The sequence below is a fragment of the Uloborus diversus genome, chromosome 3 (assembly GCF_026930045.1).
Source record: "Uloborus diversus isolate 005 chromosome 3, Udiv.v.3.1, whole genome shotgun sequence".
NCBI lineage: Eukaryota > Metazoa > Arthropoda > Arachnida > Araneae > Uloboridae > Uloborus > Uloborus diversus.
Window position 1 is genome coordinate 200,793,564 of NC_072733.1, and position 18,234 is coordinate 200,811,797.

The following is an 18,234-nucleotide window of genomic DNA, read 5'->3' on the forward strand; positions in this document are numbered from 1 at the left end:
ACCGAGCCACAATTTACAGAGATGAATTAGAGTCTTTGCAAAATCTTCTCCAGTACCCTGAAGCTGTAGCCCTTAAACTGACAGAAGTTGAATATGACCTCTTCTACAATGTGCAACCCATTCATTACGTTCGTCAGGTTACTTTACATTTGACTCCAGATGCTAAAGCTGAAAATACTGTGAAGAAACTTGTAAAGCGATTTCAGGAGGTATTTTGCATATTTTATTTTCATGAAGAAATGTAGGTCATTTTTATAAGTTTTTTTTTTTTTTTTTTTTGAAATCTAATGCATAAAATTATGATCATTAGATCCTATAAGCGAAAAATACAGTTGTGTTAAAATGTAAAACTTAGTGGAATGCCTGATGTGTCAAATTTCTTCATTTCATGATTTGAATTAAAATCAAATGTTTTTTTTTTTTTCATACGAACATACAAAAAATTCAAAAAGCTACTTTTAATCACTTTTATCTTTTCCCTGTGCAGAATGCTAATACAAGTTCTCCGCGGTATCCGCTTCAGGCTAATATTTTTGTCTTTTTTTTTTCCCCCAAGTTTTGTTGAGCTTTGAGAACAGTAACGCTGTTTGGTTCAGTTACAATTACCTTGGGAACATCAAAGGCCTTTTTCAACAAAATTATAGCCTTTATGTTTTCCATAGATAAATACTTTTTACTTCCCCAACTATTCGATTGACTACGGAAATTTTAACTTAGAATTTCTCTTTGTTTACATTTTCTTTTTATATGGCACTGATTTTGAGAATGAAAAAAAAGTCAATCTGCTATCCGTCGCTTTTTATTTCTCCCCTAACGGCTTTTTTTTTTAATTTATTATTTTTATTTCATCTGGTTTTGTTTTTCTCTTAAGGTATTTCTTTCCAATAATTTAAACATATCTCGAGTATTTTTTAATACTCTGCTGTAAAAGACTGCTTTGACTCGGAGAAAGGGTGCAATTTCCCCTGCAATTTCTTTACCTCCCCTGTACCCACAACTGATGATCATATCGTATCACAATTTCACAGATAGACTATGAATTAAGTGAAAAGTAATTCAAACTTGGCGTTTTCTTGCACTCTCAAGATAGTTCTAGTTTCCGCCATCCTTAGAAATGGCCAAATCGGTCATCCAAAAGCAATAATCTTTAAAATCAGTTACATGTTATCGCTCCAAGCCTGTTCAAAGGCAGGCATAGTCATATTACGACACTTTAAAGCTGCAGTTTTATCCTTATGTAGAGATAGTTACTCTGGAATAGCCATAACCGAACTGGGGGCAGATGACATCAATTGAAGCTAATACAATTTAAATGCTGAAGCCACAGATTCAGCCTTTTTACCAAGCGCGTTTAAAAAAAGAAACCTAATAAAGGGTTTTATCTCTTTCTATGGAAGTCCCTTATTGAATAATCTTACTTATGAATGTTTGAGAAAACTAGAAACATACTATCCCCTACTGTATCTAATAATTCATTCATTGCATGTAATATCAAATTATAATTCCTTGATATAAACTTCGTTTTCTTTTTCTCAACGCGAACTTAGGCGCTATCCAGCTCACAGCTCTTCAAAAGCTTGCTTCACATAGATGCCTTCGTCAAACAAGAACTAAACAATGGCCGCGCACGGTTTGTATAGAAGCTTTGATATATTATTTTGTATAAAGTTCGACTTTTGATGGTAAACGTATGTCTTCAATAGTCATCCTTCAATTCTTCTTTGACGAAAGTATTCTATGCTGAAGTCAGGTAATTTTTTTTTCCAAATTAATAATCATTTAATTTGCATATACAAGGAAGGCCTTCCATAAAATTTGATAAAACCCTGTTAGTGCATGATCTAAGCATTAATAATTGTGGCTCAATTTATCTAGAAAGAAGAATATGTCTTGAGGTAAGAAGGTATAAAATTGCTTTATGTTGTAAACTTTAAGTTTATTCTACTATTGGTGGATGTGAAACTGGAATCTTTCAACGCAGGTAAGCTCTTGGGTGACCCATATCATCGTATCGCAACCAACCCACGAAGATCGCAAAGCAGTGCTGTCATTCATTTTAAGGATAGCTACAACGTGCTGGAATATATCCAACTTCAATACAGCGATGGAAATTTTGGCTGGACTAAAGTAAGTTCCTCTTCAGTGATCTGCGGCAGAAAGATCATGCAGAATGAAAGCAATTTCTTTTGTTTTAGGTCTGAGAAACTGAAGCCGTTTTGGCTTTCATTGACTGAAAAGGAAGGCATCAGTTCCTTAGAAACGCTTTCTAGAGCACTGCTGACGCTTGAGTTGTCTACTGAATACCAAGCTGCAATTAACAAGGCACTGTCATCTCCTTATAATAGAGTTATTCCCTTTTTTGGCTCCTTTCTTCGAGAAATGCGATCTATTCTGAAGGGAATACCAAGTCTTGTCGTTTTAGCAAATGACGATGAAACACGATTGGAGGTTAGTTATCACGTTTTGTTGTTTTTAAACCACAAACATTCAATTTTCTTCCCAATTAGCTAAAAATTCAGTGTCGTCCATCATTAATCTACTTCTTTTGTTGTATAATTTGTTTCTGTCATATAAATGTGCTTTCAAGAACTGGCACATATGAGTACTATTCACGCTTATAATAGTTGTTTCAGAAAATAAGACGCAGCGCACTAATTATACATTTCTCATTGCTACTTTCCTTTGAAACTGTAACGTTTGAAAAGTAGGCTTCATGTTATGCTGCAAAAGCTGCTTAAAACAAAACGCCGCTAATTAAACGAGAACTTTTAGCCAGATCATAGAGGTGCTGGATTTTAAAATTCAATTCTATGCTACAGTCAAATTAGCAGTTGTTTTTGAGAATAAATAAAACTTGCCCCTTTTCATCATATTTAACTACTTTTTAACCGACTTCAAAAAGGAGGCGGTTATCAGTTCATACCGTATGTATGTTTTTTTTTTTTGTTTGTCCACTCATAGCGTCTCACCTAGTGAACCGATTTTGATGATTCTTTTTTTAATGGATAGAGGATGGCTTAACTTAGGTCCCATTACTTTGTTTGACCATATTTGTTCTTTAGATAAAACGTTATGGGCAAAAAACAGTAAATTTCCCTATTAAATGATTAAAATCATATTGTAGCGAAGTTCGCTCTTTTCATCCGTGGATAACGGTGGCTCAGTGGTAGAATTCTCGTCTCCCACACGAGCAACCCGGGTTCAATTCCCGACTAGGACGAAGTGAATTTTACTAAAATTTCGTTTGTACTGTTTCCCGTATTTTCTCGAATGTTCTATTAATTTTTGTATCTTTTCAAGTCTGGAAAGTTCCAGCACTTTTTCAAGTTGTATATAAGGAGATGTAACGTTCATTCGTGGTTCTGAATAAAGATCTCGAGTTGAGACTAACGAGTATTCGCTTCATTTGGCTTTCACATTGTCTTCGCTATCTTCATCTACGCGACAGTATGAAACTCATTGTTATAAATGTTTGGTGCCATATAACAGTAACATTAATAGTAATTGTAATGATAATTTTGAATAAAGGCTTTTCTAAAGCAATACAGTGATATAGAGCCGAACTTCTTACTAGGTAACTTCTTACTTTTACTGAAATATCTACATTTACACTAAAAAGAATGAAATAAAAAAAATTTTGAAAAAAAAATAGAACCGACTTCAAAATTGCTCTAAAAAGTGAAAAATAATTTTATTCTTTAAACACCATCGATAATACTTTTAAACATAATTTTTGAAGTTGGCGCAAAAGCAAAAAGTAAAATCCATTGTAACCATGCTTTGTTCACATTTTTATCAAAAAATCATCCAAACTTAGGAACGAAACATTTATATCGTTACTCAAATATGCTGTCATCAATGCGTAATGCATGTGGTAGTGAAGAAACTGGACGTGGTTAAATTTATACTTGTAGTTGAGTTATGGCTGTGAATGATTTTATCGATCGTTTTTGCGCCAACTTCAAAAATTATGTTTAAAAGTATTATCGATGGTGTTTAAAGAATAAAATTATTTTTCACTTTTTAGAGCAATTTTGAAGTCGGTTCTATTTTTTTTTCAAAATTTTTTTTTCAACCAATATTTTTCTTATTCATCATAAGAATTTTAGTATTTACTTTGACAAAAAATCAGTGATATTTCAAAACTTGCAAAAGAAAGTTATATCATTAACTGTGTTGCATTCAGTCCCAATTTTCACATTAATGTTGGTTTTAAATAATTAGTCTTGTTTGTATCTAAAAATATTAATATCCTACTAAAATTAAGTGCGAGGGCAAATCAAAAAGTTTTTGCGCCTATTTAATGTTCGCCAAAAACAGTTACATACAGGTATTTACAAATATACTTAGTGTACTACGTACCTTACATTATTTATCCATATAGTCACCACACCGGTTCAGACATTTGTCCCATCACAGCACTAGATTAGATTTCGCCTTGTGGTAGAATTCTTCCGGCTGCCTGTGGAACCATCGTCGTGGTGCCTGTGGACCGCGATCTTGGCTTCTTCGTCACATGTGAATCTGTCCTGCCAGAAACTTCTTCAGTGGACCGAAAACGTGAAAATCACTTGGGGCAAGATCTGGACTGTAAGGTGGGTGTCCCAGATTCTCCCAGTGAAATTACTGGAGCTTTGCGACTGTCAGGACTGCCACATGTGGCTTTGCATTGTTGTGGAGGATAACCACGTTGTCCACCTCAAAGAGAGACACTTCTCCCCGTACGTGGAATGCATTTCACTGTGAATTGCTATGGGCATTTGTCCCTTGCTCCATGGAAAACAAGTAACTCTTCGCTGCTCATAGGCTGTGGACATCTGAAGAGCAACCACCATCTTCGATGACTAATAGCAGCGCGGCTCATCGGAGAAAAAAGCAGAAACGGCTGGTGCGGTTCAAGGAACGTTTAACTGCTGGGAATATATATGTTCGTTTTGTATTCCCAGCCATAGTTTGGCTATAAAAAATATAGGCGCAAAGACTTTTTGTTTTGCCCTTGTATAATAAAAGTTCACTTTCCTTGTGATAAAACAACATCAATAAAAAATGAAATTAAATATGCGTATGCGGAATTATTAATTCGAAAAAATTCGATATAGTTCATTTTAAGGAATAGTTTCAATATGTTCTTAAAACCGGAAAATGAAAATAGAACTATAAAATCAATAGTTGAACAAATCAATAACGGTGTGCAATTTTTATCTTTGCAGTTTATTTCTGATTTTCATGGTGAAGATCATTTCTTTACAAGAATTGGAGTTGGTGGGCTTATTAATATAGATAAGATTTGCAAAACTCACAGAGTTCTGGAAGGCATCGAGTCTTTCCACAATCATGCTCAAGTACGGGAACAATTATTGGATGGATGCGACACAGAAACAGAGTTAAAAGACCGGTGAGTTCTAGTCGAGTTGGTTTTATATATATAATACGCACTGAGCAACTAATTACGCCTCAGAATTTATTTCACAGTTTGTCTGTTAATTAACCTATTTTTCCATATAGGGTGATTCTAAATTATTTTTCAAAATTAAGAAGAGTCATAACCAGGCTATAAATGACGACAATGTATCACTGACTCGCTTTGTATTCTGAGAGGTAGAAAAAAGGAACATAAAAATTCCAATCTGAAATGACCAAAAGTGCTGGAAAAGCGGATGAATGATGTCAAAAGTTTCACGATCAGAGTTATTGTTGAAAAACTCACAGAAAGTGCTCAAAATGCCGACCAAGCGTGTCGTTGCACGAGTGACACTGGCGAAGGAACGACTGCCACACTTTCTCGTCGAATCCCGGTGTCCTGTTGATTTTGCAGCAAGTTTCTTCTCAGTGGAAACTTTCATGCAAGAAATTCTTAATAGTCTTATTAGGTATGCTATGTAGGCAGTTACAAAATGACGTCAGAGGCGATTACTTCTATTCCTTCATTTCGCAGGTTCTGTTTCCACTATCCTCTTCTCTGCCTCTCGGAATGGATATGTACTATTACCCCTCTTAATTTGCAAAGAAAAAAAAATAGAATCACCTTGTGTAGCTAAATTTCGACCTTAGCCATTAGGCAGTCCTTTTACAGAGTTCAATCTTTTATTTAATTAATTTCAAATATTCTTTTTAATTGAAGTTTTTTTTCTCTATCGTTTTTTACGTTTATATTTGTGTGGATCAACACACATACTACTCATTAACGGAGGTGCCCATTCTCTCTTGGATAAATAAAGCCAATCCTTATGCCCTCCCATTAAAAAAAAAAGAATTTTTTACGGAAAGGTGATGCTTTAAAATGTTACTTACATTTTGTACTCGCATCACAAGGATAGTGAGGAAAAATTAAGAAGCTGCTCGAAAATGTAAGATTAGAAACTGAATTAAATGAACTTATTACATTCTAAAATTGAAAGTAACACTATTAATATCTTGCTACACACTGAATTTCAATATGACTACTTGTTTAATGACTTTTACCTGTCAAGTAGATAGCAATACCCTCTTAGCTATTTTACATAAATATTCAATTAAACGCAATTTTAGTTTTCTTCTTTCCTTATAAAAAAAATTTTCAATTTTAACTGATAATGACATTAAGACATGATATATCAATGTAGTCTTCTGTCACCACTTATTTTACTTCTGGTTAATTCGGTTCTTTTGAAAACAATTTGTGCATTTTAATGCGTATATAAAAATTAATCACTAATCACTTGAACTTTTAAATAGGCAAAAGCGTGTGTCATCCAAAGAAAATAACGGTGAAGAAGAATGTCTGTATGAATTCCAAATTGAACCAAACGATCCATTTGTGAGTTATTTCCCTATCAGTCCAAAATGTGAATGTTTCCAAATTCTTCAATTTCTTCACCACGGATCGTCTATCATTCACATGGACGAAGATGGATCACGTTCTGCTTTAGTATACTTGAAGCTGGAAAGAAACAATGGTACGTTGACTTGGTCCAAACCGCCTCTGACGACACTAAAAGGAGCAGGTTCTCCAGACTTTAATTTGAATACTAGCGTGTTTGAATACATATCTACTGGCTTTCTTTTGAGATATGAAAATACTGACATTTCACATAATGGCTTAGAAGAAGGATTCTTAGAATTATTTAGTGCTAAAGAAGTGAACGTAACCTCCTGTGATACAATAACTGCAGCTAGGCGTCATGGAATGCCAGATGATATTGAAAGGTGCTGCCTTCGGCTTTTATACGGGAACAGTCTATCCGATAACAGAAGTTTAGAGTTTTTTGGTCCTTCCGTAATAATCCAGTACTGGTACAAAGGATTGGAATTTGTAGTAGAATCTCTGAAGAAGCAAAAAGCTTTGTGTGATCGCAGAATCAGCTGGCTGAAAGAAAAATATCTGAATTTGTACTTCGAGGAGCTGATATGTGTTGGTCCCACACCAGCTGATGCAATTAAAGTAAGTTTTAAAAAGAGTAACGAAAAATTAGTTGTGTGCTTTTTAGTTCCTTTTTCAGCATGCTTAGTGCGCTTCTTATGCTTGACTCATTGCATGATAACTATTAAATTTAAAAATAAAACGTGAAACGCTTAAGAGTTACATCAATGGTTTAAAAAACTAAAAGAAGAATGTGGTAGAATTATGTAGTTTCGAAAATTATTGGGGAAAGGTGGATAATCGTTTTACAGGAATCTTACTGCAACAAAAATTCGAACTACGTTTATTAATGAAGCTGCCCCTATCTTGGCTATTAGGAAACTTTTTAATAAAATCATTGGATTTATTTTGTATATACAGTGTTTATACTTTCTGGTGAAAAGAAATATTATTGGGTTTTTTGGCAAATATTTTTACTTTAAGATACATTTTATAGCACTAACTATATGTAACCAGTGTTATAGTCTAATACCTGTAGAAATAATTTTAATAACATCTAAGTAAGACTATATTTTAAATGAGTTTAGTATTGATAGCAGCTGTTGAAATCTCCGAAAAAGAAATCTAACTCGTTTAGCCTCTTTCCATCCGTTTTAAAGCATTGCGAACTCATTGTTAGTTAACACTGTTATTTATTTATTCCACCATTTTTTGCTCTTCCTTACGTAAAATGTTCCCTTGAGTTACATTTCCAATGAAAACTAAAATATTAATAGTTTTATAAATAATCTTTAGTGTACAATCGTTATTTGACAATTTTTTCAGCCCCATCTGTATGTGGTACCGAAAACAGCTAATCTGTTTCAAAAAGTTATATCGCAAAATGTAAACTTTGGTAACCTATTAACTGCTGCCAAACTTTCATTTGTACCACTTTTTCATTATTCAATTGAAGTAAAAGGTGTATTCTTCTCAGGCAGAGAGCTTGAAATGGAAATAAAACACAAGAAAATGTCTTTAATATTCATGCAATATGCTTTAAATGAAACATTAACTTTATGGCATTAAAGTTTGCATATGATGTCGGGCATGTGGCCAACGCGATACGTAACCTGGAGGTTCAGTTTTCGCATACTTTTCGCAATTGATTTGGCTGAATGTCGGCAACGATGTGCTGGATGTAGGCTTCCAAGTGCTGCATTGTTCCAGGTTTTTCAGGACAGGCAAGGAACCTCGCATGCCCTCTGAAGAAATAATCCAAAGATTTCAAATCGGAAGAACAAGCTGAGCCAGTTAAAAGATTTAATTCAGGATAGTAATCCTTCGTCAAATGTTACTTTCAGTAAATTAATTGTCTCTTGTGTTGTGTAGGATGTGGCACGGTCCTACTAAAACCACATGTCTGCAAGATTTATTACTTGCAATCCAGACGCGAGAAAGTTAGAAATCATATCTCGGTACCGCTCACCATTGAATGTAACGTTCTGACCTTCATCATTTCTGAAGATATCTGGACCAATTATTCCACCAGCTGATAAGACGCATTTTCCCATTTGATGCCTTTGGATTATTTTTTCCTCTGGGGATATTTCCTCCGGTCCGTTGCCTATTCTTATAAACTAGAAACAACACAGCACCAACATTGCCTACATTCAGCCAGACCTACTGCAAAAAGTTTGAAAACTGGACCTCCAAGTTACGCCGTGCGCACGTCAGCCGCCATGGCCACATGTCTGACATCATATTCAAATATTAATGCCATAAAGTTATCTTTCAAATGAAACAAAGTCAACACATTTTTTGTGTTTTATTTTCCTTTCAATTTCTCTGCCTCTAAAAAAACACCCTTGCTATAAAACATATATATTATGATACTCTAATTTACTTGAGCTAAATGAAGAAAATCTAAAAGCTTGCTTGTTCTCTTAATTCGTTTTCTACGAAGTGCATGATTATTTCTATTAAGTGACGCTGATGACTGTTTTTCTATAGTTTAAAATGCTTTACATTTTTAAACTAGGTTTTTGGTGGACGAAAATGGACACTTGGTTCTCTAGGTGGCTCATCGTCCTCAGTGGATGTTTCAGGATTCAAAAGAGTAGCTAGCTTAGGCGTGAACACTGGGAAGCTAAGGAAAAAGAAATCTCAAACTTCTCTAGCTGCAATTCGGGTAAAAGAAATTCTTGCACATCATTCTATCCAAATAAAAATGTTAATCTTTTCTTTTCTCTGACCTTTCAAGAATATCGAAGCTAATATTTGCAATTGCTTTTTCAGGATTGTAGCCCAAAATCTCAAACGAGCTTAACTTCAGATATTATCTGTGAATATTCCAAACAGAGTCCATCTGTGAAGTCAAAACGTGCTCATATGAAAGCAAGTGATGTGTCAGATGACTCAGATGTACCGCACCCCAATCTTCCTAGCACATCTTTCAGTTCCAGTCATAGGTATATGAATTTAAGCAGTATGGTTTATGGCATTCTGGAAATTAATGCATGAGTTAATAGGGATAGCTGTAGATTTAAGAGAAATCAATGTCACTGAAGTGCAAAAACAATCTTTAGGCGAATTTCTGTAAATGCAATTAGCATTTAAAATGAGCAACTTAGCCTCGAATGCGTAAATATCTGCATATTAAAGCTCATATTTTAACTTAAACTGCTCTCTCGTGTCTTGAAAGGACTCGAAGTCCATTTAAAAAACGTTGTGATAAAAATAGTACTTTTTTTCAATTTACAGTAACCATTCATTTTTATCCAAAAACTAATATTTCAAACTTCTAATCAAATTGACAGCAATTCAAGACTCGATAACAATTTTTATCAGCAAAAATATACCATCTGGTTTTTTCTAATATAGGCAGGTCATAAGTTAAGCATGGCATAAACCTCAGAGAAGAAGCCTTACGAGTACTGGTATAATTTACGTTACTTTTTTTTTTTCTTCGTTTAGATGAAAAAGCTTTTAAAGCTTGACCACGGAGAGATGGCTGATGACCTTGCAGTCGAAACATCATTTGTAATAGGTTGTTAAATTTTGTAATAGGTAGGATCAGCTAGAAAGCGCCTCTTACTACTCTGCGCTTTCTGGCTGATTCTACCTTTTACAAATGATACAAATGACGTTTCCTCTACAATATCATCCGCCCATCTCTCCGTGGTCAAGCTTTAAAGCATCCTTCATTTTTCCAGCAAGGGTATCTAGGATGGTTTTTTCAAGATATATCAACTTAATGTAACCGAGTGAGAGGTCCTCTTGAGATTTGTATTTTGTTTCCAAACAAACGTATGCTTGTTACTCAGGTTTTATCTCATCATCGTAATCAGAAATACGTCATCACTATACTTGAGTAAGTGTGTGCATTTCATGTTTTTTCTCGGGGAAGCTTCTGAACATATGACAGAATTTTCATTACGTTTGCTTTTTGCAACTGTCTCGTGGACTTGATCTAGCTAGAAGTCGTCATTTTGCTGGTAAAAAAAATCATAAAAAATTATCGGGAAAATTTTTATTTTCCGTAGCCCACACTCGTTTAGGAGCAACGTGAAGGTTTTTTTTTTTAAGAACAAAGTCAAGCGAAAATATATACTTTCTTTCGTTAAAGACTGTTTGAGGCAGTGAGAAGCAAAGGATGTAAGTGGATATTTTCAAGTTTTGAGTGAAACGCGTTTAAAGTTGCGGTCCTAGGTAGGCTTTCATTGAAACGTTTTTCTAAATCACGCTGTATAACAGCATCTACCAGGGCCACTAGTACTATCCCTTGCCCTAACTAGATGAGAGGTTCACCTACCATTTGTACTGGTTAGCTTATTTTTTTTTCTAATTTTGACACTTACATCCCTTTGCTTCTCACAACCTCATTTGTCTTTTTCAAGTATGTTTATTTCAATTCAATGTTAAAAATTTTATTTAAATTTTAAAATTTATTTTGTTTACCGTTTTTTATTACTTCTTGTAAGTAAAAGGTGTTCGATATTTCATGTAACCATATTCAACTAATTTGGTCCATATGTTTTGGTATCTTTCAGAGAAAAAAGCCACGCTGGAGATTCCCCGCCATTAGTTTTCTGCCCTGCCATTACTCATTCTAGCCAACTGGATTTCATCCAATTTACAGAGCTTTTCCGATCTTTTATAGTTCGCACTAGAAAAGATATTCGCTCCCTGTTTGAACAGGTTGCAGTATCAACTAAAGCGTACAGTGATAGTCATTCTGTAGACCATGAATCCTCTTCGTATCAGTCTCTGTCTTCTTCCAAGAAAATGTTAGGTAAGAATATCTTGTTTATCTTTTTACACGCTCTCTGATCAATCTGCCCAACTTGCAAAAAAAATAGTTTATTAAAAGCAAAAATTAGCTCTGCTACCTTGCAACGGAAAAAAATTGCTCGTAGACAGCAGCAAATTCAATTTAGTTCAGAGAACTGATAGAGCGCTGAAATGCAATTGATTTTCTCTTGCTTGAATCCCAAAATGACTATATAGGTGTTTGTTAGTATAGGTAATTTTACACCAGTGTCCCAATAAGTGTATCCCAGGAATCTCCTGCATTTTCGCGGAGAAATTTTAACATTGTAACAAAGGTTCACAAGTTTCATGGAGCCCTGCTTCGCTTATATAAAGTTATGTAAATGTAATGCATTAAAACAGTTTGGAGAAGTGTAAGTTGTATCATTTAATGACGGTACCATAATTGAATTACAGGAATCTATTTGAATGTGGTTTTTGCTTTTAATCGAATCATTCAAGCAGTGCTGTAGCGGTCAAGAAATATTCGGAAAAACACATATTTTTTTAATAGGGGTCATGGTTGACGAATTTTTATTAGGTCAAGAAAAGTCCCCCTAGATTACTTCTGCCAGCTTTCAATCAAAAAAGCAGACATTTATTTTTTAAGGAGAAGGTGATTTGAAACCATTTTACATTCAAGTCGCATTTTATTTTTGAACAATAAGCCAGATTTTTTAGAAAATGGTGTTCCCCTCCAACTACAGCATTGCATTCAAGTATTGAGTCAGATGTTACAGTTTAAACGGAAATTCATTTAGTGATACCGTCAGTATAGATTAATAATGATGTCACCTCATAATCTAAATTACGATTAAGCATAAAATTCATGCATTCACTAACTCAATTTCCCTTCTCCATTATTTTAAATTTCTATAAAAAGTATTTGTGGAACCATAGACCTTCATTCTGTTAAACTTGAATCCTTCTACAGGTCTGTTGACGCGGAACACTCCCCTCGACTTTCAAGAGGGCACTCAACACAAGCGAATATGTGATGCAATAGCAACTGCCAGTATTGTATCTAACTGTGCAGGAGTTGATACTTCCAAAACTTTAGTTTTGGGGAAAGAAGATTTTCAACGTTTTCTGCTTGAGCACCAGGGTGAACATAAAACGTATGATGAAATAGCTGCACTTGTTTTGGTAAGAAATGCTATTTTTAAATGAACATAGATGTAGACTCATATCTACATTTACTGTGACTTGACTGCATAATGCATCAAGTCACAGTAAATGTAATCGGTTACTAATAACGTAAGCTGTCACCACATGTGTCATATACAGGGTGTGTCACAATACCCTCCGGGGTTTGGATGGCTAATTGAAACAAACATATTACAAATACAGCAATAGCGTTGACTTTGCTAGAGAAAGAAACATTACGAGTTCTGTTTCTCAAATGTTCAATATGTGCACCTTCTGTGATGCGGCAGATACCACGTCTAAAACCTAATTCTTCTTACATTCGCTGTAACATGGCACAATCAATGGTAGCAAATGCGGTTGTGATCTTTCGGTGTGAATCCTATAAATTAAATATCTGCGGAGGCATGAACATACGATCTTCGGTGCAACACCATAAAGAAACTACCATAGAGTAAGGTCCGGAGAACGCGGTGGTCACGGAAAAAGACGATAAGTCGTCCAAACCTCATCCAATTCAACTTCGAAGAAGCTCGTTATTAAGAAAATGCTGAGCTCCTGTCAGATAAAGGGGGGGATTGCCATTTTTTTTCTTGGAAAATGAACGACCATTGATCGTGACATATTACAGCTAGTGAAACAAGATTTAGACTTGATATCTGCCGTATCTTGAAAACTCCACATATCGAGCATTTGTGAACGAAAATTCTAATGTTTCTTCCTCAAGCAAAGTCTACGTTGTTATTGTATTAGTATTATGTCTGTTTTAAAAGCCTTCCAAATTGTGATGCACACTTTATAATGGTATCTAAAACACATTTCTGAAAACAATCCCTAAAATTATGCTGACTAAAATGCATCTCACTACCACTAGAAGATGCAAAAAGTAGTCATTCCACTCTCTCAGATTCTCAAATGGGCTTTAATTTAAGGTTTTATTGCGTCGAACAGACTATATATGATCTCTCAAAGTCCCTTCATGTTTTAACTACTCATGTAAGATCTCTATTTTTAAAACAGTTTATATATTCGATTTTTCAGATAAGGTTGACCATTTGAGTTCGTCGTGCATCTGAACCATTTGAGTTAACTTATATAACGGAAGCAATACCTCTGCCATTAAATTTAAAGATAAGATGTACGGTCAATATGGATAGCACTATTCCCCGAGAAAATTGAATTAAAATGTAATTTTCCCCCGCTTTTCGACCAAAGAGAGTGACGGTAGGTTAATACCTCTTTTTTTTTTTCTAATTCCGTAACGTTTTTGGTTTCTTTATCATAATAACGAAATTTGAGTTTGTGTGACTCGACGCTGTTGTATCAATACAAGATGTAATATTAGTCCTTCAATTACTTTGTTCCCAATATTTGTTAATGATTTACTTTTTCTTTTAGCGTCACGAGCCGGACTCGGAGCTTCGGAATAAGTGTAGCTTGTCTTTCGAGGGTTTTGCAAGATTCTTAATGGATAAAGAAAATTATGCTTTTGTTCCAGAGACCGTTAAGCCAAAGACAGAAGTAAGATTATTATAATTTATTGTATATTTTCACAAAAACTAGTAAAATCACCAGCGTAAGCGGAGCTTTGGAAATTGAGGGCACCATTCGGGGTTCTAGGTTTTTATATTACTAGCAGAAGATAAAACAATTCCGTTCTCCTCTAAGGGAAATTTTCAAAGAAAACGCGGAAGCAAAGTATAAATTTTTATGCTATCTATACTAATAATATAAGGCTGAAGAGTTTGTTTGGTTGAACGCGATAATCTCAAGAATTACTTTTTCAAATTGAAAAAGTATTTCTCGGTTAAATAGTCCATTTATTGAGGAAAGCTATAGGCTATAATTTGCATTGATATTTTAATTAGAAAAAAATTTATTCAATGTTTTATATGATTTTTAGCAGTTTTTGTTACTTTCTACCCCACAGACCCTGAACCAATTGCACCACAAAAATATCTTGCGTATTAAAATGTAAGAAATTTAATTTTAAGTCGGATGAAAAAATAGTTTTTGCGTATAGAATACAGCAATTTTTGTATTTTTTATGAATTTTTGAAAAAAAATAAACTTTATTTCGCATTTTTTCTTCGGTTTAATTTTTTCTAAACTCATCCCGCAGAAAGTATAAAGGCCTCTTTTCTAAAATTTAACTACTTAATAGTAAAATCATTTCACCCTGTTAAAAAACAAAAAAATAAATAAATAAAACGCTTTTTTGAGCAATCACGATTGCTTATTGCTTTCATTTGACTGTTTTTGATGTCCTATCATTTTTCCCACCACCACCCTCTGCACCATCACCGTGGACAGGCGGGCTCCTCGCGATGCTGCTCCTATAGCGAAAGCCGTCTCCAGGTTGCATCCATGTCCCACACACACGCGCATACATACACAACTACACACACATACACACACACACAAACACATACACCTACACACATACAACTACACACACATACACCTACACACACGTACACCTACACACACAAACACATACACACACAAACACATACATACACAAACACACATGCATACATACACACACATACACCTACACACACGTACACCTACACACACAAACACATACACACACAAACACATACATACACAAACACACATGCATACATACACACACATGCACACAACTACCCACACATTCATGCCTGCACACAGACACAAACACATATGCTGACATACACATACGCATACATACACACACATACACACAACTACCCACACATTCCTGCCTGCACACAGACACAAACACATACGCCGACACACACATGCACATACCCCCCACACACACATATACCCCCCCACACTTATGCCAGCACACACACAAACACACATACCCCGTACACACAACCCCCCCCCACACACACACAAATACACATGCCTACATACACACACTCGTGATTGCGAAAAACATAATTTGAGTTCAAGATGTCAAAATTCAAATTAATTTTTTTTTTCTTTTTTGTTTTGTTTTTGTTTAAATAACAGAACGCCGTGGCTTGTTGCGCTGAAAAAAGAACTAAACCGGGGTTCTTTTATTCGCAAACCAGTTCTATAACACTTATACCAATAGGGGCTAGCGGAAGAGTAAAAATGGAGAATTATATGCTTCGTTGCATAAGTCACATGTTGTACGATTAGCCCTGCAATCGCTATCTTTTTCTAATTAAATTTATTTAAAAAAAAATTCTGTACTGTAAACACTCCATTTTACTGTAATATTTACCGTAAAATATTCCTGACTTTTTAACAGTGTATCTAATTTGATTTTAATATAATTTTGAAGGAGATGGATCATCCTATGTCCTATTACTACATCGCATCATCTCACAACACCTATCTTACTGGTCATCAGTTAAAAGGAGAATCTTCTGTTGAACTGTACAGTCAGGTTTGTAAAACGATTTTTTTTTCTCTTTACCTTAACCACTTACTTCTAAAACAAATTTGTGCACAGAAGTAAAATCAAATACTCAATTTACTTACGTGCTTACCTTTTAAAAATGAAAATCAATGTTATTGGCTGAAGCTAAATTAAAACTCATAACTTAGTTGGTGTAAGTTTAAAGATTACTGTTTTTTGAATCTAGCTTTGCTGTAGAAGAAAAGATGCATTAATGATTCCGATGAGAATAATTCCTGTATTCAAAAAAATTAGAGAGCAGAAAATTCTGTTGACAAATTAACCAAGAAAGCTACTTTCACTTATTAGTTCATTACAACAGAAATTCTTTGAATAGATTCAATCAAATATAAGGGAGATTTTTTTTCATTGGAATATTTTTTTTCCAAACAATTGGGATTCAGTTCAAATGTAGAACACAATAACTAAACTATGAAAAAATCTATGTAAATAAAACAGAGAATATATATGTGTATACGTATACTGCCGTGTGTAGGTAAAAGGAGGTAACTGCAAATTTTTCATTTTTCCTTTTTTTTTTTTTTTTTTTGCGTTTTTGTCATCTATTGTACATTATCTTTATTGTAGCAGCTCGCTTATTTGGTTTCCTATGAAAAAAAGGGACGAAAAAAAAAGTTTTATTCGACCGTTTTCCTATTGTTTATATTGAATACACCACATATTTCTTCAAATATCTCGAAAACTTATTTCTGCAGATACTGCCGTTTTCCTGCACACGGCAGTATATGTGTGTGTATTTGTATGTTCCCCATACAAATCCAGTTTTCGTCGGATCTGGACCAAACTTGGCAGGAAGGTACTTGGGCACCCGAGAAGGAACGTAGGGGGGTTGTCGTAGGAGGCAAATCATAATCAAAAGAGCAACCCCCTTTGATTATGATTTGGCGATTTATCGTCTTTATTTATTTTTTTATTTATTTTTTGTTCTGCCAGCAGAAGAAAATCAAAGATTTTAGTTGTATTTATGGAGGGTTGTGTTTAATTTTTTCGGGATTTTTTTATTTGCTGTTTTATTTCTTTAAGAATGATTATTTTGACGGGAAATTTTACAGTACAGGGGCGTAGCTAAGGGGGGGGGGTTTTGGGGACAAAACCCCCCCCTGAAACGTTAGTCTCAAAAAAAAATGAGAAAAGAAGAGAGAAGAGAAAGAAAAAAAAAGAAAAGGAAAAATTTTCCAAGCGATTATATATATATATATATATATATATATATATATATATATATATATATATATATATAAAAGAAGTAACCCCCCCCCCCGAAAGTCGGGTCTAGCTACGCCACTGTTACAGTACTTTTTTTTTCTCTAATTAAAGCCTGATTGTTCATCATGCGTCACTCGACATAACTTTTATTTTCGAAGCAGACCGTGCAAAGCCGGGCAGTGCTGCTAGTAAATAAATAAAAGAAGATTACTGCAAACACATGTGTCTGCAGTAATCTGCTAATTTTGTGCTTCAAAACGTTGTTGATTGCCATTTTCTTTCCCGCACAAAAGTATTTATTTATTTCATATTAAAATATTGCCTCAATGAAACACTTGTTTCTAATAGTGTTGGTTTTTAACGTTTAGATTAACAATTTTAGTCATGACATGTTAAATTGACTCTTAATGAATTTCTCTCTCAATTTTATTTCAAGCTTATCAAAAGTTTCTCTGTATTAGCGTAGTTATCACCTTTTTGCAAGCGAATTTTCTGAGCTTATTTAGTTTTCCATGCGAAAAAAGAGCGTAGGTAAAAAAACGTTTAAGGTACTCTAAATGTCCAGCGCAGATTTTTTAAGGCATTAAATAATGTTAAGGGGAGTCAGTATCCGAAATACTTTCAAAAATTCGATTTTTTGATTTTTATATATGTTTTGAAACTCCATTTAAACACCTTTGTAATGATACAAACATCTTGATCGTGTTCATATTACAAATAAGTTAAAATAAGCTTTAAAAAATTTAAACCTATTTTGATAAGGTATGATTTTCCCCTTTAAATTGCAATATCTCGAAATGATATTTTTAAA

At 34.4% G+C, this 18,234-nt stretch overlaps 1 protein-coding gene across 1 annotated transcript in view; it reads left to right on the top strand.

Annotated features, from left to right (window-relative positions):
• The first annotated feature begins 2,089 nt into the window (after window positions 1-2,089).
• Window positions 2,090-18,234, top strand: part of LOC129219127 (1-phosphatidylinositol 4,5-bisphosphate phosphodiesterase epsilon-1-like) — a 79,976-nt gene continuing 63,831 nt past the window's right edge. Inside the window, 10 exon segments of the mRNA XM_054853447.1 lie at window positions 2,090-2,127; window positions 2,196-2,448; window positions 5,211-5,395; window positions 6,715-7,420; window positions 9,360-9,509; window positions 9,617-9,789; window positions 11,371-11,612; window positions 12,564-12,775; window positions 14,174-14,296; window positions 16,080-16,184. Of these exon segments, the coding sequence (XP_054709422.1) occupies window positions 2,105-2,127; window positions 2,196-2,448; window positions 5,211-5,395; window positions 6,715-7,420; window positions 9,360-9,509; window positions 9,617-9,789; window positions 11,371-11,612; window positions 12,564-12,775; window positions 14,174-14,296; window positions 16,080-16,184 (2,172 nt within the window). The 5' untranslated portion in view covers window positions 2,090-2,104.